Genomic DNA, 27,647 nt, shown 5'->3' on the forward strand with positions numbered 1-27,647 from the left:
TACCCAAACACTTTCAACAGAATACGTTTGTTTTGTTTCAGCTAATAAAATTTTAATAGAACAATTTGTTAAAATGCTCCTGTTTACTTAAGACTTTCAGAAGAATCACACATGAGTTGCAAATGCCKTGGAAAATTGGAAAATAATAATTTACCATTATTTTTCAGTGTTTGCTGTTGCTAATAAAAATAAAAGAACTTTGAAACAGTTGGGGAATACTTTCTAATCTGGTTACTATGGTTACAASTTTTTTGGAGATAAAGCAGTTACATGGCAATGATAGAATCGAATTTTCTGACCAATACTGATATATCCAGTACTTAATTTCCTGCTTCATAATAAATCACGTTAATGACCTGAAGAAAAGCAGAAAACAGGAGAGATTTTGGGCTCTAAAGCCGTTCAGCCATTCAGCTGCAGTTTAACTGCCACACTGTTTGTGTTAACTTTGATTTCAGAAGTTGATAATCTTAAACTGTGCTGCAAATTAGAAGTGAGAAAAAAGTCTGTCCCTACCAGCAAATTGCCTCTGTAAAGTAAATTAAATAAACCCCTTGGCAAGTAATTTTTCACTGGCACACACTGACTTTATTGTAGGCTCAAGTTTCAAATGTTTGGATTATTTTCACACATAACGACCATTTCATCTAATGATGCACAGGGTTGGGCACCTTCCCATGATTTTGTTTTTCCTAAATGGTTAATGACAGTCACCTTTACAAAAGCAAACCTGAAACATCTCCCCAAACCTCCAGGCCTGTTCCAGCTTCCTCACCYGACAGAAACTCCCAGGCTGATGTTTTGAGGATCCCATGTAGGGTGTGAGTCTGTACCAGGTTTTATCGTGAATGGAGAGAGCCATTGACAGCAGCAGCCAGAACACCCCTGGTAGGATGGAGAGTAAGAATTGCCATTCCCTTACTTCATTCTCTGTGGTTTTCATGCAACTAGATGATTTTTTTTAATGTTCATCTTTACAGTCTTCCAAAATGATCCTCTATCCTGAGCTGACTGATGGGAAGTTGTTGTTATCCACCTTGAATTTCTTTCTGTCTTGTTTTAATTCAGTTGTTTGGAATAACCACTCGATCTGCCCAGTTGCTAGAAGCTATTTTCTGATTGAATGTGTAGTTTTGAGCAGAAACTTCATCTTTGCATTCTTAGTAGGGTGAAATTTTAAACTTAATGAGATGTAGAGGCTAATTCTGTAATCCTGCATTGGTAAAACAGGGTATTTGGAGCCAGGATTTCTGTTTGCTTAGTCCATTTAATTTGTAAAATTTCTTCCTRCAAATCTACTTAGAGTAACACTTTCTTTTAAGTGGGATGAGAGATGCAACAGACTTATCCAGCTTTATTTAGCAGAGTAGTAACATATTTTACTGTTAATATGTTACCAGTAAAAACATGAAAACTGTAGAATAGCAGAGAACACGACCACAGAGCTTCCTTTAAATTAATTAAGATATTTATTTGATAGCTGTGAACTGATTCACACTGCTTCAAATGTGATTGTTTTCCTGTTCCATTCCAAATAATTCCTCTGGTTTCTTGTTTTACAGTCAGTTGTTAGCAAGTTTATAATATAATATAAAGCAATATCCAAATGAATGACATTTTAGGAACAAAATTAACTTATCCCTGCCAATTTACCAACTAAATACTGTCATACTGTCAACCTTGGTGCTTTCATTAATGAAAGACTTTAATAAAGGCATTTTGCAGACTGGCCTGGCGACAAATTTGATATTACCAGCTGTGGCTTGTTAAAGTGGTATTAAGTAAAGATGGTTGGCAGAGCATTTCCAGAAGGAAAAATTATATGTGTTATATATGGCTCATCTGTAAGGTGGAGTAAATAGCTGTCACTCAGGGAACAACAGTAATTTTCTTCCTTCTCTCTAACTGCTGATTCTCTTCAATGATTAATTGAAGGGAATTTTAGCCTTTTTGTATTTTTGCCCTTGCTTTTATCATACATGGATGATTCCTGTTTTTTTTTTTTTTCTCTTGCATTTTAGAGTGATGTATCGCAACAGATCAATAGAGTGAATAAAGGAGTGTGATGCTATTACCCATAATGACAGCTGTGTTTTAATTCAGGAAACATTTTCCCTTCTCATTTCCAAAACATCTGGTGCTCTTTTCCAGCTGCCCTCTAAAGGCACCTTTTTTTAACCTYTCTGGTTCATCATCTTTACCACTTACTTTGCAACCCTGTTGGCTGAATTCAGAAATGGACCAAATAAGTCGAGCTCTACAGGGCAGAATCATGGAATGTTGAGGTTAGAAGGGTTTTCTAAAATACCTAATTTTGAAATAAATGTTGAGCTACTCTATTGACCTATTTTTCTTGCAGGGTCAAATATATAAAAATGTAAATTATTTCATTGTAATCCACGATTCACAGTTGACCTAAAATKTTCAATTACAGAAATCCTTCTATTAAGCAATTACCTTTTGCGTGTGTTTGGAAAAGAAGACTTTAGTTTGACCACTCTACTTTAAAATTACYCACAAAGAGAAAAATCACTTTCTGCCACCAAAACTTTGCTCAAACAAAAGCAAATTAAGAATTCAGACAACTTTTGGATTAACCTGCTTTCCAAAGTTCTGTATTTAACTCAAGTGAGAGTGTTGATTTTTTGGTTTGGCCACGATGTTCCTTAAATTTTCTCGAGCTGTTTATGGAGTTCTGGTGATTATTAGAATTTATATCTTTGGGGCTTAAACACAGGTCTCATGTCCTCCATGCTGCATTTATATGTACACATTATATATATATAATAATTACAGGCTTTACACACATCCAGAATTCCATGTACTCTCTTTTTTGTCCATGCTCTTGACTCTGTAGGTTMTTTTTCTTCCATTTTAATCCACAAGATGCTGCTGTGAGTCCTTCTCCCTGCCTTTGGAAGGTCTCCCAGTTTCAGCTGCTTTTATACCCACAAGTGTTCCTTGCATTGCTGCTCTTCCATAATTATTTCCCTGCCATGCTTCCATCTGGATCATATTCCTGAAGACCAGGTGGATAACATGGGGTAAATATTGATACAAATTCCATCTAAGAATTGAAGTGGCTGTTAAAATATTTGCACAATTTTGCCAGGGCTTTATTTGAGTAATATTCTTTCCCTTGAGCTGCAGTTTAAGCTGAAATTTTGTCAGCCTGTGCCCATCCCTCAGTGCTGCCTTGGGGTCTGTCAGCACTCACCAAAACGTTTCACTTTCCTGTATCACTGCTGACCCCAAGAACGTTGGAGCTGACAGGAATTCTCCCATCAGARTGGGAAAGGAATTTTGATAATGCCAACCCTCCTGGGAGATTGCAGGGGACAAAAAGGACCCTTGAAGGAAGTGTGAGYGAAGCTGATCACGTACATATCGAGTTCTTCTTTGTTCACTGTRTTTTTAGGGAAAATTTGTAAAGTGTACTTGGAAAATAGGATTTTCATCARGGTTCAAACTGCTTCAGAAGTTTTTCTTTTCATTCCTACAAAGCATGGATGAAACTATTAAGCTTACATTTCCAATTGAGCTTGAGAATGGCTTTGATAATAGGAATCTGTTCAACAATGAAGGCCAGAAATTGAAAGTAGTAGTGATCCCTATAATCCAATAACATGTGTCTTAATATATTTTTTTACTTATTAGAATTGAGGRGGAAAAAAAGCAGTGTAGATGTAGCTGAGCTTGGCTACAACTTGAGTTCAAGGGCTGTATTAATTTAACAGAATTCGTGTTCAAGCCTGATTTACAACATATTAAAAGTATTTTCATGATAATTACAGTGATGAAAGTTGGATTCCTACAAATAATAGTTCCCTGCAACAARCCCAGGTCCTCTTATCTGTGATAGCACCACGACACAATGATCCCAAGTCATCCCACACTGCCCTTCAGCATCACTGGGGTTATTTTCTGCCTCCTGACATTTCAGACTGGGATAAGAGAGAGCAAATCCTGGAGCTGCAGCTGACCCGAGCAGGCAATGAATATACATGTGCAAAATGGAAATTCTTCCTTTCTTCCTTYCTCTGCTGGTGCCAAGAGGTCTTCTCACTCTGCATTTTTGTGTAACTTCTAGGAACTTCATATGCCAGATGTTTTTTTAATCAAATTTGGCCAAAATTAGCCAAAAGGCTTAGGGTGGATCAGTTAAATGTTATTTTTTTTTTATGGAAATCAGACTAAAGATTCAGATGTTTAGCAAAACAGCCTTTCCTCAACAGATCCTTTCCTACTTGACAAGGAAGCTCTTAAATGTTCCTAAAGAAGCTGTTGTAGGGTTGGAATAATGGTTAAACAGACACATGGAAAGAGCAATGTCTGCAGTAGGGAACTTGCTAATAATGTGAGAGAAAAACTGTCAGGATCTGTATGAATTTCATATATCAAAATATTTTGAAATTGTGTAAATAGGAAAACATAATGAATCAACTCCATCCARTATTACCGTGCTGTTGGGCAAACCTGAATTTGCTATGGTCACTGGAACATGAAAATTAATTTGAATTAATAGAATTTATTATACATGGATTATTTTTTTCAAACTCCTATACTATCATTAGTGCACTAAGTAATTTTCTTATGAGAATCCTAATTGCTAGTTAATAAATCATATTCTTTTTTCTTTTAAAAAAAGCCCAACACAATAATGATACAATAATGCCTTGGAAAAAAAAAAAGTGTAATTATCTGTTAATGAGAAATCTTAAAAACCACATATTGTTTCCTTTAGGGGATGACTGATGTTCTTTGTAAGTACTAGAAAGCTACTTTTGTAAGTAGTAGAAAATGGATTGTATTTGTAGGAAATGGATTGTATTTATCTCCCCAAACCTGGTGATTCCAAACTCTCCATCTGAAGAGATGCAGATGCAGTTCAGAGTCACCTGCTCTGAGCTCAGGACGTGCTGCTGCTGTTTGTACCCACCAGCTCTTTTTTCTCCTGACTTAGAAAACAAGCTTTGACCACATTTTTCATGTTGAAAGCTCCCATCCTGAACAGGCTTTTAATTCTGGGAACAAATGAAGCACATGTTCCCTGATGATAACTTTTGTGTATGCATAGGTGTATATAATTTATAGCAGATGGAGACAGGTATGATCCAGCCCAGCACAGCAGAGCCAACAACAAAAAATGAATTCTTCTTTGCATGCTTTTCAAAAGAACTATTTTCTAAAATGTTTATTGGACATCAGTTAATTAGATTTTTAGAATTGGACTGAAATTTTCCTGTTAGCTTTTAAAATTGAAGTCTAGAGGCAAAATACAGCTCGGCTGTCATTTTTTTGTCCTTGGTTTTCTCAAGGAGGGACTCCCTGTTGCTTGTGTAATGAACCATGTGGACCCTTCTGCARTAGCTTTCAAAGTAAGCAATTATTATGTAGAAGAGATAGAGAAATTATCTCATTGTACATAATTTAGGAGCAGGATCTGCCATTGGTTTMAGTCATGAATTTACAGTCAGGAGTGTTTGAGTTTCATAGTCCTGTGTGACAGTCGAATACCTGGCAAACAGGTCATACAAACAGTTTTACCTCTATTGGAGGTTCAAAAGGACTAAGAGGGTTCTTCAAAATTCCTAACCTCCCTTAAAACAGTGAAAGTCCTCTCAAAGGGGGAGAGAAAACTGTAAACTACCAGTAAAAGCTTTTTTTCAAGTATTTCATAAAAATACTTTAGAAAGAAGAGAAGCTGCGCCACACAGCAAATATTCTCAAAAAAAGAAGGGAACAGGAGTGTGAAGGAGCATCTCAAAATGAAGTGTCAAAAGAAATGGATTGAGAGCAAAAGAGAAAAAAAKARTATAAAATAGGGAAGACCARATTTGTAGAGAGTTCAAATCAGGAATTATTTWACTCCTGAAAGTGGCACATAACTGCTCCTGCACCTTGGCTCCACTGGCCCTGGAATGTGGGGTCCTTCCCATTCTTTTTAAAAAGCACCCTTGGAAGCCTTGAAGAGCATTTGGAGCTTCAGGCCATGGAWTTCCCTTTCTACACCAGGTAATCAGTCAAAGCTGAGGTGTAGCAGTCCCTGGAATAGATAAACTTTGGAATGATCATGAAGTGAGCAGTCAACATGGATCTTTTAAAGGCAAATCATATTTCTTAAATGTATTGAGATCTGTGGCGGAGCTGAAGGTGTAGATAAATCTGATCAATAAACCATACTTGTRTTTCTCTACTGAGAGGAAATGCTTTCTTCTGCTTAAAATGATTGAAACATCAGAGTGGAAATAGATTTCCATAGGGAAGGTTTTACCAACAGGTATTTTCAAGGATTTATCCAGTGATTTGTGTTGYTTAACACAACAGAATTATCTGGAAAAGGAGACATGCCATGACAGAGTTTGCAGATCATCCAAAAGGAGTCAAGAGACTGACAAGGAATGAAAAGATTAGACTCTTGCAGAACGATTTAGCAGCACTGAGGGTTAGAGCTGGTGGATAATTTTTGTCAAGCATTGTGATATTCTGTATATTGTAGAGGCCAAAAGGAAAGGGTGTCCTTGCTGTTGTGCCTGARGGTTTCTGGTGCTGGTACAGGATGGCATCGATCCCCTCTGCAGGCACAAAACGGGCAAATTTTGACCCACAGCCATTCCTGTGTCATCTTTGTTCTTTTTTGATTTGCACATTATTTATATGTTTTTTGTAAAGAAAAAAAAACACTGCAAAAAATGTTTCAGTGGGGCTGCACAAACAGTGGCTTTGCAGTTCTGTGTCTTCCACAAACCATGTCTAGTTTAAGCTCTTGWTCTAAATACAGTTTCTATCATTCAGCTGTGTCTGGAAAGCAGAGAGAAGGGGTGAGGAATGCCTGACTCATTATTTGTCTCCAAATATCGCTTCATTATTTATGGAGTCATTCTGCATTTGAAAAGCAGGCAGGCAATGGTAGAAACAAAAAGCTATTTCTGAARGCAGTGAGATTTAAGTTACCAAGGCCCACATTTTCTGAGGAATTTAAGTGCCTTATTGCCTTTGTCACAATGGTGTGTGTGATCCACAGTTGGAGTTAAACACTTGCTGCATCTGGCATTTGTGATAATTTGTGCATCTCCTATAGTGTAAAAGGAGATTTTATAATGTCTGTTTATTGAAACAGGTGGAAAAGCACATTGGTCAGATGGAGMTGCTCAGTCTTGCACCGGGTTCAAGCCCTTGAATAAACCCCAAAAATCACTGGGGAAGTTCTGGTGCTCCTGAATATTGTGTGATTCTGAAAGCTGCTCAGAAGGAGGTCCCCTGTCTTTARTGTGACTTCTTTTGGAGAGGAGCTGAGTTTTAGAGGGCTGCTGGAGTTTGGTTTGGTTCCTCTCTGCTGTTCCCCCGGGTGCTGGGCTGACACATCCCCCATTTGTGGTGAAATGTCCTGAGGTGTTCAAGGGGCAGGAGTCGTTCTGGGGGTTGGGATCGTTTGAACTTGGGCTTTTTATCTGGGTGATTTCAGGCTTCAGTTCTGCCTTTTCCCCTACAAGGTACTGCTGAAGGGCTAAATTTAGCAACTAAATTTTCTAATATAAATTTCTCTAATATTTCTCTTTCTGTAGATTTATTTTAATGCTAATGCACTGTGCTGTCAATTGAAAATTCCCAAGCCAGGCCAAAGTGACAGATGTAGAGGAGCAGTCCTAATTGATGAGAGATCTGTTTTCTTGCCTATTGATTTCTCTGGCTGAAATTGAAATGAATGATTTGCAGTTGAAATGACTATTCTTTCTAAAGATCAATTTCAAATCCCTCTCTGCTCTTCATATTAGCTGGGAAATCCTGRAACTGTTTTAAGATCTTTCTGTATTCTAAACACAATCAGTGTAACCATAGAAACATACATATTTAAGTGGTKTTAATTATTAATAAAGTTAGTAGACTTTGCTAAATTATTTTTGTACCTMCACAATGGGTTGTTGACTAATTTACATTAAAAAAAGTTACTAATGCCATTAAATTTTTTTTTCTTCTATCTGAGAATTGTGATCMTATGCCTGCAACCTTAACTTCTGGTGAAAATTAAACTATACCTGATCCTGGGCAAACTAACTTGCTTCATTAATCTAAAGGCTCTTTTTGCCTCATTAGCTATTGCTGTAGTTTTACCTGCATTTCCCTTAAATTAGAAGACAAAACCACACTATTTTAAGTTTATTGCTGAATTCTTTGTGAGTATGGGTGCACCCTTGTGCCTTCATCTTCATGGGTGTCAGCGTATGATTTGGAGGACCTCTGTACATTTTAATTCTATTTTCATGTGAGACTTGCTAATATTTTAGAGAAGCCCGGTGCTTTTTRCCTGAAAGTGAATATGAATGGTACCACATAAATATGTTGTGAAACAGGTGCTGTAGTGTAAATAACACGATATTTGTTATCTTTAGGTGTTCTAGTCATGCTTTTAAATAGAGGGAGAGTGCAATTAATTGCATCAGAATCCATATTTAATAATTATTGGTTGGAGCCCTGTTAACCCTTTCATTTGTTCTGAGTAATGGAGCTGCAGAATGATCTGAGCCTGTACAAACTGGTGAGGATGAACTGTTTGGTGCTGTTTGTTGTCACTGAGCTGAAGAAATGTCTKTGAAATGCAGATGTATTCTGGATCCCCACCTGTGTCATTGCAGTCAAATACAGCCACGGGTGATTATGGATTATCAGTTAATAATGCCACTGTCAGTAAGGAGCAGTCAGTGTGAAGGAGAAACAGCCCTGGAATGAAATCCTGTTTTCTTTTTTGGGGTGTGCCTCCTCTTTTCTCTGCATTAGCAGTGAGTTGGTGCCTTGTTAGGGCTGCAAAGCCACGGCCTCAGCACTGGCTGGGTGTTCCAGAATTGCTGTGGCTGCGATGTTTTTGTCCAGCTGAAGCAGGTACAGGTTGGATGTTTCTATTTGCCAGTTTTTGGTGGCACTGCAGACCCACATTTCTGCTTGACTCCTGTTTCAATCCTCTCATCATAGGATAGATGAGTTTGTAGCATAAAAGGATAAAGCCCTGATAACACTGAGTTAAAGGAAGCACCAAACCCTCATTTCCCTCAGCTCATCTTGCAGATTCTGGCATCAGCTTCCCATTCCTGACTGATGGGAGGGCGCAGATCAGAGCCACTCCAAGGCTGCTCTGGCACCAGGATCACCCCTGGGGTGAATCCACCTTCGTGCCCTCATTATTCCAGAATTCCCAGAGCACAAATCAATGGGGTTTTCTCTTGGAATCCCTTAGAATTATGTCCCTTAGAATAGCAGGACAGGACCATGTCAGATTGATTCCCATTGAACATCTCATTTTAAGTCAGGTTTAAAATTGCTTATGCTTGTTCTGGTGATGGAACAGAACCTCCTCCAATCCTCAGCTCATTTAGAAGCAAGATCTCATTGTTACAAGAGAGGGAATTTCTTTCTAACATTTAGAATACTTCATACAAATATCCCCCTTTTCCTTTTTTGCTCCGGTTTATTCAGTGTGAAGACTTTTCCTTCTTGAATGTCTTTATCCTTTTATTCCTTCATTCTCAACTAAAGTATGAAAATGACTTTTTTTTTTCCACACTATTAGCCACATTTACATTCTGCAAGATAAAGAACGCCATGGCCATTATCCACCAATCCTATGTATGAAACACTTTAGTAATTTAACAGCTTAAACTTTCACAAAATCTCACTATTAGCTTTAAATAGTATTTTTTGACTTTGAACAGTGTTATGGCAAGCAATTGTATGTGACTGGAAAGCAGCTAATTTTGTCAGAGTTAGAAAAGATAAAGCTGCTACAGGTAGGGGAAAAAAATCTTGTATTTAGCTGCAAGTGGATTAAAAAGCTCAGAAATATTTTGGTGTTAATTGTATAATAACTGTAATTAAGATTTATGTAATGATAAATGATAAATTAAGAGGCTGATACTAACTTGAAAGTTTATGAAATGCAGTGTTAAAAAAAGAGATTCCATTATTTCTGTTGCTTACAATTCTTTCTGGGCCTCAGGCCTCCATTTGGCAAAATAAAACCTTTTGTTATGGAACCTTAYGTGTATTTACCCTCAGTTCCCACCTTTAAAAAGTAAATTTTATTTAATTCAATTAAAAAAAAGAATTTATTTTCTTTGTCACCTGACCTGAAAGCATTTTTTTTGCTTGTGATGGTCAACACGACACTGGTTTGGCTGAATTCTGGAATAAGACTTCTTAAAAGTGATTAGTTCAAACTTTAAATACAATGTAATTGATGACTCAACATTCTGTGGATTTTTTGTTATTTATTCTTAGTGTTACCAGTAAATCTTACTTATACTCCTAAAATAATCTGTTTGGACTCAAAGCGAGCAGCTGTGCAGTTCTGTCCAATACTCTTGTAATCCCCTCAACATTTCAGATTATTTCTGTAGGAGATCTTTTACTTTACATGGAGTTTTTTATTCTAAATGAGTATTTAGATTAAATCAGGTTGACATTTCTTTGCCAGCAGAGAAAATCAACCAGTTCACTCCACACTTGCTCAGGACTGTCATTGTGAGAGTTCTCACCATGCAGGAAGGATGGTTAATGTATTTTCTGTTCCAAATCTGGCCTTTTCCCACAAGTTCTGCTGAGATGAGGTCGATGTTACGACTTTATGCTTTGCTTCTTTAGTAAATCATTTATTCCAGGGGTACCGAAGTTTTTCTGTGAGTCTGGTTCAGCTGGAAGAGCTGCAAAAGGGATCCCACCAGATGATTGTGAGTTTGCCTTTTTTCCCAGTTTTTACCTTGCTTGACTGGTGGAGACTGACTCAAAACTCCTGCAAGCACATTTTATATGCTCACACATCAAACTGTTTGTGCAGGTAGAGATGCCAATCTTTGTACACAAATGCAAATGTTTATGCAGAAATATTGATACAAATATCYGTGTCAATAGGAGACGAGGCTAAAACAGAAACAGTCTCACTCAGAACAAAAACAACTTTTGTCTTGCTGAGTCAGAAAATGTAGATGCTCTGCGTAGTTAAATTTTATGGCTCAGCTTCCAGTTTTTCGAGGAAGGAAATTATAAAATTTACATGAATTATCACACTAACCTAGAGCAACAATTTTCTGCATAAATTCAGGTYGGGTAATTGGTGTTGTTGCAAAATTGAATTAAATAGTTTTGCAAGTTCAGAATTAGGTATATGGAGTAATCTTGATGTGAGTAAACTGGAATAATTTCTTATTGTCTACAGTTTTGTTGAAGGGAGCCCTTAGAGCGGCCCTAAACAGGGGGAGATCTTTTTTTGGTGTTCATGTGAAGTGGGCTCGGTGTGCAGCMGGGACAAGAATCAGGATAAAATTTGAGAAGGATTTTTACATCCATTTCTGCACCCACCCATTGATCCAGAGAGGAAAGCAGTGCTGTTAGTGGAAGGCTTGGATCTGAATGGTTTTTGGAATGGAGAAAAGCGAGAAGAAAAAAGATGTGGGGTCAAAACTTAGGGTAGGGCTTGTGGGTCAGGTGTCAGGAGTCCCTGCRTGTTTATAGACATGTGCTGGCAGTTTAGGCTCCCTTCCCATAAATCAAAGACATTCTGGCTTAGCTCAAATCCTTTATTTGATCTGAAGTCAGGCTGGATATCACACTGAGTGTGGGTAGGATTGTTCCCTAATTTTCTRCCTTTTAAGCTGTCACTGTGGGTGGGTCAGGAGAGAGCTGAGCAGTGGTTTTGTGTTATAAATGAGGAGGAGAAATCTGACAAATCTTCCCTCTGCCACCCTTGAGCTCATTCTAATTCACCTCTGTTCCAGTTATGTATTCACATGAGGCTGATTTCCAGTGAATTATATTTTGTCTATTTTTCAGCGATGCATTAGAACTAAATCACAACTAGAGTAACATTAATTATACTTTTTTTCCCCCTAACCATGTAGGTGAAATTTTTGATCGCGTTTCTGATGAAATTGTTAATTAAAGGGCTAATATGAAGAAAACACAAATTTTATTTATCATTYGTAAGTTTAAGTTACATTTCTGTCAATAATTTTTAAGAAGTTGTAGCTACTCACAGCTGTTTTGAAATGACCTCTGATGGTTTAGATGAAAAATGAACTTTTTAACCCACTGTTAAAAATTGAAATTAATTTAGAGGACCAAAATGAAAATCTTTATTTACAGCATAAAGTATCACAGAGCATTGTTGATAATAGAAGTATTAAGTGCTTCATCAAGCTGAAATGTTGAAAGTTTTAAATATCCCAGATAACTGTCAAACACAGCAGCCATCTGCCCTTGGCAGAAGCACCARCATCTGCTGAGATGCAGACCTGTGACCTCTAGATAAGTTTTTATACACAGAAAAATATTTATCTTCCTCCTATGACCTTCCATGAACAAGACATGAGCCATGGATTTGTTTCCTAGGGAACTGGTGACTGAGGAAAATCTATAATTAGATCTGTGGGTTGTTTGCTACAAGTGGGAATTGGGTGCTAAGCAGGTTCTTAAAGTATCCAGAAGTATTAGACAGACTTCATGTAATGGAACCAAATTTAGAAAAAACTAAACCCCTTCATCATATTTCTTTCTTAATATCTTCAATTATAAAATTTAAATACTTTTGATAGGGTACTTATTCCTCCAAGTTCATACTAAYTGCAAAATATTTTCACTTTCAAGGCTCATCAGGTTGCTAGCTAAAGCAAAAATAAAATCAGTCAAAATCTTCCAAGAAATTTCTTCAAATTCAACTGAGTTCTTAATTTTCAAGAGCAGTTTTAGTTGAATCACTCTCATCAGCTCCATTTCCTCACTTTACTACTCCTGTGCAGTTCCTCAGGTTGGCTCTGCAACTTCAACAATTATTCTGCARTTCCAATTACTCTGCCCAGCTGGAGGGTCCCACTTAATCCAGATCTGATTTCCTTGCTGCATGCGTGGATCTAAAGATGACATTTGGATCTGAGTGCCAGGGGCAGTGACTGTGGCTGCAGGTTTTTGTATTCCTCAGACAAGCCAGACTTTTCCAGAGCTTCTCAGTGGATTATTCCAGCTAAAACTCTGCCCTCATGCTCCCAGCCCAGGGCCAGAGCAGCGCCCTGTGCTTGTCTGGATGATGCACAAGAGGCTCTCAGTTATAAATTAAGACTTTGATCTTATTCAGAATAAATAGCACTGTGGAATACCTGGGAAGAGGTGCTGTAAGTTGGGTCTGTCCTCTTTCTCCCCTTTGTTGTAGTTTAGTTACACATGTGGTGGTCACACACTGTGTATCCTGTCCTGAATCCTGAATTATTCCAAACCATTACATGTGTGAATRTTGCCTCTTAATTTCTGCCTTTTTAGATCTGTGAAAACCTTCCATTAAAGCTCCTGTATAAATCCAAATAATCCATTGGTTTGTTTGTTTTCAAGAGGATATTTCAGTTCTTTTTAATATTGTCAATCACAGTGGGATTTTTCCTACCAGGCCTCAGCTTTGGAGCTACCCCATCTGKCTGTCACTCAGCAGAGAGTGCTCCTCCAATTCCTACAAGTGACAGGGTTTGCAAGTCACTCACTTAAGTARCAAATTAAATCTGGTGATGAAATGGCTCCTAAAAGACCAAACAAGCCAGTGAAATAGCCAGGCATTCTGTGAMAAGCAGCACTTCTGAATCCTTTTCCTCTGAGATCACAAAAACCTGAGTTTGTAAATCCTGGGCTGTCAGTAGGGAGATATTGTTGTGTACAGAATCCTGAGTCTGCAGATATATTTGTGAAATAGACTGCTAGGAACAGGGAAAGGCAAAATTATTTGTAATGAATCTTCTTGCTCTTCATAAATTAGGAGTAAAAGGAAGCGGAGGAATTACCTGCTACAGAAGATAATGCACATCTTGATGTGTTTATTGAATTACTTTGCTTCGATCTCTGAGCAAATGCTCACTGTTAGCTATTTATATTGGTTAAATCCTCAAATTTAAATCCCTGCWACTGCTGGAAAGGGTTCTTCAGGGAAAATTCTTGCATCTGTGTGCAACTACGATAATGAACCTGGGGCTGAAGGGATCCACCAGTGCCCAGGGCTCCCACATGCATAAATTCATTTTGTTTCATTTGAACACCTGTGCATCCCACTACAAAGTTGATCTGAATTTTGTAAACATTTATGCATAATTATGATAAAAAGCCATTATGCTGMGAAGATATTTTTTGGTTGAATATCAAATATCCTATTTGTTTTGATTACTCTAAAAAGACCTGGAAATGGTGATGGTGAGGAAACAGCTTCACTGGGTTTTAATACATTGTGTCATTTTCATACATTATGATATTCTGTTGAAATATTTTTCTATGGAATTTCTTAACCTTGTCAAATTYCAGATTTGCTGTTGTTTCTAGTTAGTAAAATGTGTTTTTACTGATGTAACAAAATAATAATTGGTCTAGTACCTTTTATAGGAAGCAGAGCCCCAGTCAAAAAAAAAAAAAAAATAACGTACCACTCCCTTTTTGAGCAGTGCAAGTTCGATTTCCTTCTTGCACATTAAATTCTTGATGCGATGCTTGATCAGAGCATTCACAGTTTTGTCTGAATGGCTTCAGGCGAGGAACACTGGTACCATTTGCAGCCCCAATCAGCCTTGCAAACATTCATCAAAAATRTGCTAAAACTGTGTGCTTTAATTCTCCCAGCTTTGTCCCTAAATTCGACACTTCCTGAAATGTTTTGCATGACAAAGCTCAGAGTWAAAATGCTAAAAAGGACCCTCTTGAGAATATCAATGTGTGACTTTTCATTTTCATAATTCATTTTATTTCAATGCCTGATTTATTAAATTCCCACGTTTCTTCCCTGAAAGTTGGTATAAAAGTTCCTACATTCACAGCATTGGCACACCCAGTACTGAATATTTCAGAAATTTTATAAAGATATTTTAAAACTTCAGTTTACAGATGCATAATTGTTATAATACATGTGTTCCTTTTTTCTTCTGTAATTCACGAGAGTTTTAAGAGAATCAGTGCAAAAGAATGCAAGTAAGAAGTAATTCCTACTCTTGAAATAAGTTTCAAGTTTTGCCCAGTGCCCCTGAGGTTTAAATGTGTATGAATATATAAGAGTAAATAACAAATAATCCACAGAAGCAAACACAGAATGTAAACTTTGTWAAGGGATTAATTACCTTGCATTTGAAGTTTTAAATGATCTCTGATTGAGAAACATCGTGCAATAATTCAGCCACATCTGTATTTTAAAGTGCCAAACTCAGGTATTTTGTAGTGATTTGTTTCACCCAAGATCTGAAATAAAAATAGATTCCTTAAAAGTTTAAAATAACTGAATGATGCCTTTCTTTGCTGGGTTAGATGCAGTCTGTCATCCACATGCATTTTTCTTTCTCTGGGAGATCTGTTTATGTCCATTGCTACTTGGACAGTCAAGAGCATCAAACAAAATGTTTGCAGTTGATGACACAGAACGAATGCTTGAGGTATTCCCACAAAAGTTTTTTTCCCAGCTCTACTTCCCCCAGAACCCAAACTCTTCACCTGAACTTTGTGTCCCTTTGCCTTGGCTGTCCCAGAGGTTGGGTTTGTGTTGAATATTCCCATTTCTGGTGACATTTCTCTTTCCATTCCATGCCTGTGGTTTCTGAAGTTCCTTCCCTGCTGCAGGCACAGATATCAGGATTTGAGGGAGGATTGCCTGGCTGGTCTAAGCTTTGTAAGAAAGCTCAAGGAGATGGACACAGCTTTGAAAACCTTGCCTCTCAGACTGGAGACTGAAAATTGGAAATTTAGGACTGTGACCTCACCTATGTTGTTGTTTTCTACAAATACCTTTAATCGCTGAAGTTTTGTTCTGTCATTTTTCCTGAATTTCACAAATATTGTTCATTCTTGTCTCCATTAACTTGTTTYGGGTGTTTTGGACAACATCCTGAARGGCCATTTGCCCACATGTGCTTTGGCTGATAACAGAGTGAGGCTAATGGCCCATAATGTGAACGAGGAAAAGTGGTACCTGAGAGATCTCCTGCCATGAATTGTGTGCTGGCTTTATCCCTAATTATCRTGAATAAAGGACACAGTCACTTAGAGAAGCTTTGTAATTCCTGTTACCCTCATGGGCATGAATCACCTGCATTTTCCTGCCTGTCACCTGTACATGGAGTGAGTCTGGAGAAAGTTCTAATCAGACAGAAAGCCAAGGTTGGGTTTGGCCAACATCTGCCTACTCAAAGAGCACAATTTGGGCTCCCATACACAGCCAGCTTATCTAATATTTAATTAAAGAAGCTAGAGGTATTAATTTTTACATAATAAATTATTAAACTCAGCAAATTCTACAAATTCCTTTCTAGCCACGGGTTTTGTATGCTTAGCTTATAGTAATGAAGCAGTTTCTGTTGGTTAAGGCTTTTGAATAACGATGGGAATGTTTTGCATTTGTTTTGGTTGAAAGAGTATTTGAGTCAGCGTGGAGCAGATGGAGCCTCTGAGTGTAAAGAGTAATTTTCAGTATGGCAGGACAGGAAGTGTCTGTTTATTTATACAACATCTAAACAATGGGCCTAAACCATTGTTTTGCTCTTGTGCAGCATAATGATTAGAGGAAAAAGAATAGTTCACCTTTAAATATTCCATGAATAAATTTGCTTCCTAAGAGGCTAGGGGAACGAGGAAATTTCAAAAACAAACAACCCTATTAAAAAAAAAAAAAAAAAAAAAAAAAAAAATTTAAAAAAAAGCCTCTCAAGAGAGGCATTGTAAAGCTCTGAAATGAAAAGAACTGGGGCATGAACCAAATATTCCTGTCTGGGGGTGGGATTAGTTTTCTAATTAAAAAGTGGAACTATTACCATGCATCTGTAATTCACCTGACATCAAGAGCTAAGAAATGATGGGAGTGGTTGAGSCAAACACTTGTCAAAGAATAAAAGTGGTAAGAGGATGGTGCTGTTTAGGACAGATTTGCTGGCACTGCAGAATTGTGAGTTCTCTCTCTCGGGGCACTGTGGGGTCTTTGTGCTTCTATTTCTCTTCGTCTCTTGAGAACACTCTGATTTACTTYTGCGATAAACCCGGAACAACGGGGGGATCACATTGCTGGAATGAGTTTAGCTTCAAGGGATCCGTAATGTCAGCTGAAAAATAGCGCTGGGGAAATCCACTGTGGCCATGGCTCAGCAGAAAGCAGCTCCTGTCAGCTCCGTGATGCTCTGTTTGCTCTGAAGTGTCTTTGGTTGAGCAGGGGCACAGAGCCTCACCTCAATTCCYAATTATTTTCCCTTGGGATGGGAAATGAGTGGTGCCTGAGTCTCCATCCAGTGCTGTCCTCATCTCCTGGGTGAGGGAATGTCCTTCAACAGCCCATCTTATTGTGGGATGCTGAGCTGCTGTCCATTCTGAGCCATCTGCCCACAGAAAGCCCCCTCTGAACTGTGACATCAGAACAAGGGAGAATGAAATCAGTAGAATTAGGATGCCAGAATATTCCTTTTTTATCCTTGCTCCCAGTGGGTGGATGGTGGGGTCTTGTGCTGCCTTAACACCCATTTCCTGAGAATGAAGAACCTTTATATTGCAGCCACTGCCATATGGTGAAGACATTTTMAGTATTAGAACCTGCACTGAAAGTTCCTGAAGCTGCGAAAAAATTATGGAAATAACTCTTTCTGTCTGGGCTTCAGGTAGCAGTGACTGTGGGATTTCATTTATGTATTTTAGGAAAGTAAAAATGAAATCCCAAAGTAAACATTCCAGCAGAAATAATCTGGCCTTGTTTTATCTCCGCCAGGATATTGGGAAAGCATTGTTCTGCAAATGCATCGTGAGCGAGGAAATTTCATGTGAACAGCTCTGTTTATGCCGGTGCTCWGAATCTCAGCCTTGCCAGAGGACATGTCAGACAATCCTCCTGTTTTCTTCCTCGCTCTTGTTGAAGCACCAAACCATATGGCAAATTAAGCCTGATTTTTATTAAACTTTTCGTTGTGCTGWGCTCCGTGTGAACTGGGAAATGCACTTTCTTTGAACTATGCAGCCATTATATAAGCATCTTAATTAGGAGATGTTAATGTTCTCCCTGACATTCCTGGGAGTTTGCTGCTCCCTCTTGTGGCTAATTAAGCRTTTTAACGAACCTTCTGAAAATGACTTTGTGTGAGCCGCCCACGGCTCTTGGGCCAACGCTGCCCGGAGCAGCTCAGCCTGGGCTCTGAGTTACAACATCAGGCACAAGGTCTGGGCCAAACCTTGAGGCGTGGACAGGTACAAAGAGGAAAGAGAAAGGGCTGCACAGGCAATGTGACGGCTCCCTGAAGCTTTCCAAAAGCTGAGTGAGCTCATCCAGGCGTTCAGAGAACCTCTGCTGACTCGGTTCCTCTGTTCCTCTGCTGAAGAACMGTTTGCAGCTGCAGTGGGGATGAGATATGGGATGTGCCAGCTCCAAAGAGCACAAATCTTTCAGGTCTCATGTTGGGATGTCTTACCATCAAATTCAAGGTTAAGATCTTGATGCTGAGAAGAAATCTTCCCACCGGTTGGGTTTGCAGGGACCACTTTACAACTACTATCATTATTATTACATTCTTCCTTTTCTGCCTAATGTGGAGAAAAATCTCTACATGAATATCTGGATTTTTTTTTTTTACAAATTTATTTCAGACCACATTATTTGTTTTTCCTTCTTAGTATAAACACCTCTGGTAATGTTTGATGGTTCTGGTGGAAATGGCTGTAGTATAAACACTTCTGGTAATGTTTGATGGTTCTGGTGGAGATGGCCGTAGCATAAAAACCTCTGGGTAAGATTTTTGTGCTGGCCTGGGGCTGATTTCAGGACTTTCAAACCACTGTTCTTGTGTGGGAAGGTGCACTTGGATCATCATAAGTCTCAGACATCAGGGCARAAAAGGATGGATTCATCTTTTCCCCACAAAAGTGAGCAGTGGTCATGACATWGCAAAATCTGAAGCACAGCTTTATGTTAAGGAAAACATGTATTTTTAGGCTTGAAGTAAAAATACCAGAAATTGGTCAAAAAATGACCTGAACAGCAGGCAACTTTTCAGTAGGAGCCATTGAGTTTTCAATTTCATCACCAAACCAGAAGTCACAAAGTGACTTTGCCCTTTTGTCACCTGCAATGTTGACTGCCTCTGTGTTTTGTCATGAATTGCTCAAAAATACACCAGAAGAAAACTTCACCCATTAGTGTTTCTAAGTATTGGAAGGAGGAAGAAAAAAAGAAGTGAAAACAGGTTTTTACTTTGAAATGTCTCCCTTCCCCAAAGGGTTTGCGAATCGAAACTTTATCTCTAAAAATGCTGATTTCCCTTTTCATAACTCGTGGCAATTTTTCCTCAATTAAAATAAAGGAATAATGATTATGGAGTTAAGTCAAAATCTCACTGCCCAGTAATCTGCAAACCAGCATTGCTCAACCCACTGCAATAGGGCAGCAAACATTTATTTCCTCGGGGACATTATTAAATGCCCTGCATATTTATTATCTCAGAATTGGAGAASGTCCAGATTTCTAAGGCCACTTTCTCCCTTCCTCTTCCTGAGCTGTAATTCAGACCAGCATATAAATTTTTCRCTTAATATTTCTGCAGAAATCAGCGTTATGAAATTACTAGAAACAAAAGAACGTGGAAGAGCAGAGGGAAGAAATGGCTTGGCAAGATCGTCAGCCTTAAAGGGCAAGATTAATTTATGATCCTTCAGATTCTGGTGTACAAATACAAATTTGCAAAGTGTGTAGCTTRTAGCTGACATTGTGTGGCTCTGCAAGGTTGTAAACGTTGCTGTCACTAATGTGAGGCTGCCTTGAAATTGGATTTTTAGGGATTTTGTTCTCATGGGAAAATAAGGTGATAATAACAAGGAGTCTCCATGCACTCATGGGTGCGTGGACATATAAATAGAAATTTGGAGAGTGGACTAATTCCAGCTGTGTGACTCAGGAGAGTTCTGGGCAGGATGCTCTGATGTTTTCATGCAGTTTTTTTCTTTGATTTAAAATCCTGGGAAGGGAAGAGTGTGAAAGGGAATTGGGGGGAAAAAAACCCCAAAGGAGTGTGTTTTGTAATGGCTTCACAATAACTAATAAAATACAGTGTGATGCCTCTGTGGCATTGTGAGGGTTGTTGTGAAATAAGAGTGCTCCATGGCAATCAATAGAACGTGGGTTTTTTTGTAAGTTTTTAGCTGTTTTATCAACTTAGCTAAAAAAGAAACAGCATTAAATGAAATGTCAAATTCAAGACTTAAAGTGAATACAGTGATGGAATAATAGAAACTTTAAGTAGTGAAATTGAAGACTCTGAAGATAAGATAGGAACTGGCCAAGAACATGAGTAGCTTTTCCAGGGTTTAACACAAAAATTGCACTGTGTCTTGTGAATGATTGAAATCATATTTTATAGTTACATTTTATTGGCAGGGAGCATAGCTCAGCATTAGTGAAAAGACTGAAATGACCTATGTGGTTTTAGAATGAGCTTATAAGATTTTACAACACGGCCTATCACTTGTTTCCTGCCATGCAGGTCATCAGAAGCGAAGGGACAGAGGGAGTAAAGTTTCGACTCTCTGGAAAGGGCGTGGATCAAGACCCAAAAGGAATTTTTAGAATCAATGAGATGAGCGGGGACGTCTCTGTGACCCGAACCCTTGATCGAGAAGCAATTGCCAATTACGAGGTGAGTACTCAGAGCAATAACATCTCCATGTTGATAGTGTGTGTTTTTTGAATGTGTATTTGCTCCTAAAAGATCTGCACTTACATTGAAGACTCAACTACAGCTGCTGTCCTATCGAATTGCATTATACAAGCGTTTGTCCTTTGGAAATGGTAAATGTGTTTGTTTTTCACACTATTGAAACTTCTCTGCTCCCTCCATGGAATTTCTGTCATTTAGCTTCAGTGAAATGCTGTCTGAACATWGTGTGTGCATTTGATTTGTGAATACAACACTTTGTTTGGACAAAGGAAGATCTTTTGGGGAAGTTGTCACTACTGTAGTACAAAATTATACATTTTTATTGTCAAATGGTCAGTGGAAAGTACTATTGAATGTCATTTTTAGTAATGAGTGTCTTTAGTAAAGATTCTGATAATGTGAAAGTGTTACATATGAAATATGCATCACCTACAGAGATCCTACTAAAGATTCCTCTCCTTGCCGATAAAAATGTTTTTCTCCATTGAATACCCAACAAGCAGTCTCTCAAATCTGTAAAACAACTGTTTCACAATGTCCCAAATGTACCAAATAAATGGAGGATCTGTTGATGCATGTTTTCTGTCAGCTCTGGGATGTGCACTCACAGAACCTGTTCCTGACCCGTTTGATCCAGAGGAGCAGCAGAATTCTGAGTGCTCAGTGGTCAGTGCGTGTCACCTTGTGTGTCCCAGCACAGGGATCCTGTTCCAGTCTCTGACAGAGGGAGCACACGGTGCCCCTGTGGGTCACAGGCTCTGGGGTCAGTCCTGCCTGCCATCCCTGAGCCCCCCATTTTGTTTTCTGCAGAGTCATAATCAACATTTCTACCCCAGTGCTGTCTCCCTCCTCCTCTGGGAGACTTTCCCAGTTTGATGCTTGGTCCTACTGCTCAAACAGCACTGCTAAAATTCACCATATGCTGGTTTTCAACACTTAAACATCTCCTTCCTCTCTGGGTCTGCAGTGAAATGTATGTTAAGCACTCGCACAGGATTTACAGGAGCTGCTGACGTCCTTCTTGCAAGGAAAACATTGCAGTTTCTCTTTTTAACGCTGTTCCTTGTCTTCATTTGCCAGCTGTTTCTTACTTTATCAGTGGCTTTCCACCTTAATGTGTTGAGTATAAACCTTGAATATTTTTTCTCCTGGAAAATCATAGTAGACTATTCAACTTCATGCATCAACCCACAAATGGCCCTCCTATCTTGATCTGGCAAAAGGCACATTTGAATTAAGACCAAAACCGTTTCCCCAGAGGAGCCTTTTTGGAAGAAATGTAAGTTACACAGGAGAAATGAGGTGGAGCAGGTGAMCCAGAGCAATGTGAATGCACAGGCTGAGAGGCTGTGGTGCTTTATGAGTTGTCCAGCATTCTGCTCAGCAGCTCAGCCCCATCCTGCAGCAAAAAATGGAGTTGGAATATCCTGTAGGATATTCCTCAGCTTGGCTGCTCTTTGAATCCAACCCATTGTTTTCCAATAAAGACATGTCATGGTGTCAGGAAGCCAACGGGATTTTCTCCCTGATTTCCTTGATACACTGGAGGATGAATACCCTGAAAAATCCTTGAATTTCTCTCAAAAATGTTTTATGGTTTTGTTTGAGCTTTCCCCTACCCAGCACTGTTGTTCTGAAAGAAAAATTTCAAAGCAAAGGGCAAATAAGGAAGGAATAGATCACGAGTTCTTAGCAAGCCATGGGGCTATCAAGTGTRCAGTCAGAGGTGGGGTGAAGATGAAAAGATAAAATGTTTGAATCCTTCAGGYGCMCAGTGATSCTGCACCRAGTGCATATGTACTCAAGGGGTGARAATTGAAAAATGTTAATAGGGCACAAAACAGAGCTTTGGTCATCACTGTGTTGCATAGAACTTGCAGATTTTGCCACCTCAAAATGTTTTAAATTAGCTAAGATTATCTAATGGTTTAAAAAATAGTTATTTTTTCACTGAATCTTAGAAAATCTGGTTTTGGCTACCTTCTTTTTCTTGGAGGAATATTGAGAAACTCGTAGGAGTTTTTCTCTGGATTCATAACAAGAGAAAATGATTAAATTAGAGAGTACTAAACTCTCCACAGACAACTGTTTATTGCTTAATCTCACCTTTTTATGGTTTGCTTTTAAGTATTTTGCTTCTMATAAAAGTTAGAAAATATTTTAAAATAGAATAAAAACATCTGTCTGAGGGTCAGGACMTGCCAGTCTTTTTGCTGCAGCCCATTTGTGTGGAAATCGTGTTTTCAGATGAGTTCAAAATTTGTTTTTTAGCAAAGGAACTCAAACTGTCAGGAGGAACATAAGGCAGATTGTATTAATGCCACCACCCTTAAGAAATAAACTTACTAATCCACTTGGTTTATGAATTTATTTCTGATAAAACTTTGTGGTTTGTGCTCTTAAAGGCCAGGGAATGTCAGCCAGCTTCAGTTTTAASTGAAARCTGYTTGTGAAGAGGAGCGGGAGCATTCAGGGATCTTGTTCTACCCAGCAAGGACAGAAAATTTAGAAAACGGCTTAGAAACTTGTGCGGTAACTCCTTTTTCCTTCTGAAGAGGTTTCTTAAAGAGCACCCTGATAGGAATTCTGCAGGTCAGAGTACCCCAGCGGATTTACATGGAATGTTTTACTTTGGGGCTTGCCGCAGCTTGTTGACAAAACTGCTAAATGATGCTCTGAAGAGGGGGCTTAAGCAGGCTCTGGGCACGTTATTGAATTGCTCCTGGGCTGGGGAGATAAGAGGTAGCCTAGAGCCCCTATTTACAGGGAGCAAAAGGTGTTTCCTGGTACAAATATGCTCTCCAGCATGTTTGGTTTTCTCTTGAGATTTGAATAAATCAGACTAAGTCAGAAATTTCAGACAATGGCAAACAGTTTATTTATTTGCTGTTGGGAAGTGTGGATGTGTAAGAACAGATGAAGGAGCTTGGTGGGGAGATTTAAGATGGATTTTCTAGCCCGAAAAACCAAAACCTGYCCATAATCTATGCAATTCAGAGTTCACTTCAGACCCATAGTCTTTTCTGATTCCAGCAGAGCAGAAATATTAGTGACTTTTCAGTTCTTTCCTTGAGCAAAAAAAAAATCCAAGTGCTTCTATAAAGAGCTGTGATAACAGAGCAAAAGYGTTCCAGTGAAGCTGGAAGGCTACTTGTGCTCAGTGTTGATAAAACCCCGGTGAATTGGGAAACAAAGGGTCAAATAGAGGGCCAGTGAAAATAGAAGTCTGAAAACCAGTGATTATGGGGTAATCTGTTATTTAAAACCCCTGGGCTGATTTCCAAACCCTCACGTTTACCTGGATAACGGATTTGCAGGCAGAAYGCAAGAAAAAGCARGAAGAGTTGCAGAGGTTGATTGCCRCGACTAAAGTGACAAAAAGTTTCCAAGTTACAGGACTTCTATTTTGTTCTTTACTCCAAGTTAGGGTAGGTACAGAAGAATTGGAAAAAAATATTCCATTGATTTTTTACTGTTCATGTACAAGTTTTGGCGGTAGACATTCCTTGAGTACAGGACAAAGCCTCCAGTTGCAGAAGCTTTGTTTCCCATGGAATTCCTGAGGCAGGAATCTGCTGAAATCCCTGAAATCCAGCCTGGCCATGTGCCCCTGGGGTGTTCCAGCCAGGACCTGAGATTTTAAAAGATGTTAAAATGCGTGTGGAAGAGAAATAATCAGAAAGTGATCCTCTGCAAACATGAAATGAAGCAGTTTGATCAAACTGCTCAGTGGCAGCGTGCAAATTAGAGGTGTGACCAAATTTACCTAGGCAATTTGAGCTGCTAATGAAGAGTTAGTTTTAATTATTTTTTTAAAGTAAGGAGCTTTATTTGCTTTAAAAAATACTTAACAAGCAGAGGTGTGAAATCAGCCCTCAGCTTTCTAAATAATGACAGATCGCACTTCTGTGAAARGATGCCTCGCAAGCGGTAGTGGCAGACTGAGATATTTCAAAAAAAGGAGTGAAAAGCAAACCGGGACTGTGTGGTTCTGGGGAGAATTGTTTCTACATGDTGGAGAACAAATAGACTGAGAGGAGGGTGAAGATTTCAGAGCCATCAAAGCTCTTTGGGGATTCACTTTAGGTCCCTGTGACAGAGTCAAATCTGGAGGCTTGGTCTGCAGCCCTAATGGGCTCTATTTCCATGTTTAATAAGGAACAAACAATGGAAATGTTTCACAATTATGAGGAAAATCAGCTCGGTCAGGTGCTGAGGAGTGTTTTGTGGGGAAGATTTGTAAGTGCTTTAATGCATGTTTGCAGATAAGGAAAGCATTACTGCAGCAAACCCCTGGAAGTGAATGGCTGTAATTTATCGYGTGCACAAGAAGGAATTTGTCGTCTGTGTAAGTCCATTTTAGCGCAGCCACATCCTTTTTAGAATGATTTATCATCCCCTGATACTGAATCTCTGCAAYGTGCTGGAGATCTGTGGACAGCACACAACATCGTGTTGCTCCTTCTGAAGGAAAATCACAAGTTTGATTCTAAACTTCAAGAATGCTCAGAAAAGGGATTTTAATCCTGGTTATCTGCACTGGCAGATTTGGCTGAGGTGYCACTGATCTGCTCTGTTTTGAGCTGAAAGCTGTTGAAGGGAAATGTCAGAACCCAGTGATCTCCTGTGAATATCCCAAAAAAAGGCACTCAGTTTTTCCTGACAAGAAGGGTTTTGTCTGGTGGAGATGTAAATTTCAGTAAAATGTGCTTGATTTAATTAAAGAATCATTAACACACAGAGCAAGCATCAAAAAATCATGGAGTAATGGCASAGTTCAAAGTTTCAGGGAGGAATCCTGACTATTTAGCAGAGGGAAATGAAAGAAAATTTTCCTGACAAAAAAGAAAAAGAGTTCTTGTAGAGGTATGAAATAAAATTATTAATCAGACAGAAAATTATTTATATACATGAGCTTCAGTAAGATCAACTGAAATATTCTGACAGTGAAAAAGGTCTCTGCAGTTTGTGATGTAGTTATATGTAGAGAGTGCAGGAGATACATGGGTTTTTAATTTATATTCATTAATGTGTTCACATTTTGGGGCAYGGAGTAAATTCAGAGAGGATTCTCCAAAACAAAACCCTGGAGGCAAAACCAAACCCAGCAGAAGGGAAGTCTTGGATCCTTTGAGGAAGRCATGGGCAGATTCCTGAATTCATGGGAAACTTCCTGGCACTGATGGTTTACCAAGCTAAGAGCCAAGGTGATCACCATGACTGTGGCCATAAATCAAATATTTAAGCATCAAAATTTTAAGTGGAGTAATTTCTTAAAACTATGATTTAAATAATTAATTATATATTTAATCAAATATTTTATATTKAAATAATTCCTTGCACAGCTGGGATAGAGGTGGGATTTCCAGCTACTGGAAATACTTCTTTCCCAAGGTTGRTTTATGGGATAAAGAGAAAATCTGACAGGAAGTGAAGCTAAAATTCACATTATTGTTATGTATATTCTCCTATTTTGTCTTGGAGGAATGAAATATTCTATATAAACTCTAATTTACCATATCTTGTTCGTTTTTCCTGGCAATAGCCTGTTCAATAACTACAGTATGTAAATCAATACATCCTGATGTATGAGATATCAGCAGGGTGCTGTGATTCCTTTCAGAAAGCAGTAACATCCTCCCATAATTTCTGTGGAAAACCTGCAAAAGTCAACAGTTGGTTTTGTTGGAGGGCATTTGCTTTATTCTGAGCTCTGACACTCCCGCTGTTCAGCAGCTCTGTCGTGTCGTTTGTAGCTGGAAAAGAGAAAAATTTGTAAAAGGGAGAAATCAGCAAATTGTTTATAACCTATAACTGTCAAGGCAAGGCAGTGGGCTTGGAATTCCATCCTAAAAATAAACCACGCTCCAAACATCAGGAAAAATTGGCATCTTCTTATCAAGGAGTGGGAAAGTGGGAGTGCAGAGCAGTGGAAATTATATAAAAATGTGAGTTTATCGAGATAGTAATAAACAGCCCAAAATTTGCTTGCATGCTTGTTTAGTTTTGTAGTTTTTTGGTTTGTTGTTTGGGCTTTTTTAAAAAAATTATTTTCTAATAGAACGCTCCCGGAAAGAATAATGATGTGTTCAGTAAAACACAAGGAGACTAATAACATTTTTTGTCATATTATGTTAATTATCTATGAAGCCACTTACGTTATTATATATTAATTGCATTTGAAGGCATTTAAAAGTCATCATGATGCTTCTTTGCTGTTTAGCATGATCGGTTTGTGTTGTTTATTTCTTTTCCCTGTTTTTRTTATAATAACCCTCAAAATATCTTGCTGAAGCCTCACTGGTCTGGGTGCAATAACAATATCCAGGAAGACACTTTTTCCTTTCTTCAGAAAATGTGTTTTCCTGCAGGAAAGGAAGGAATCTTAGGAATTCAGGGGAAAGATGGGAGCRTCTCTTTTTTTCTGGTTGGTGTGAAGTCAAACACCTTGAGTATGAAATCTTTATCTGCTCATAAACCTTTCTTGAACCAACTGGGCACAAAAGCACAGGTTAAATAGAAACCATTAATCTTCTCTTTATGAGTGGCAGGGAGGATCTATTTTTTCATTCTTATTCGGTGTAAATATTTGTTGGTTTGCTTTTTTGGAAAGCTGCACAAGTTCTGGGCTTGATCCTTTCCTGAAGAGTGCAGAAATGTTGCAGAGGGTATTTCAACAAAGAGTACCTGTCCTGTGGCTCAGGACAAAGCCTTGAAGGTCTGTCTGGTCTTGCTAATTTAATAATGAGCTTTYAGTCATCCACTGGTAATATTCAGAATAGAACACTATTTTTAATAGATATTTTTTTAAATTTGGTTGCTCAAATCTCCATATCTCTTGTTCTTCACAACACAGAAAGAAGGCTGTTTTATTTAGAGATTTAACCAAAATTCAGGATATTAATCTTGTAGTTGCTGGAAAGACCTTGATTTCTATGGCTATGTCCTGATCTTGGCAATGTGGGTCCATGGCTATCT

General features: G+C 38.5%; 1 protein-coding gene across 1 annotated transcript in view; it reads left to right on the forward strand.

Moving 5' to 3' along the window:
- The window catches only part of CDH13 (cadherin 13), a 270,252-nt gene that overhangs the window by 33,093 nt on the left and 209,512 nt on the right, over window positions 1–27,647 (forward strand). Inside the window, exon 3 of the mRNA XM_057383002.1 lies at window positions 20,496–20,648. Coding sequence (XP_057238985.1) covers window positions 20,496–20,648 — 153 coding nt within the window. The remainder of the gene's footprint in view (window positions 1–20,495; window positions 20,649–27,647) is intronic.

Source organism: Malurus melanocephalus, unplaced genomic scaffold, assembly GCF_030028575.1.
Source record: "Malurus melanocephalus ecotype Western Australia unplaced genomic scaffold, MMel_1.1 scaffold_600, whole genome shotgun sequence".
Lineage (NCBI taxonomy): Eukaryota > Metazoa > Chordata > Aves > Passeriformes > Maluridae > Malurus > Malurus melanocephalus.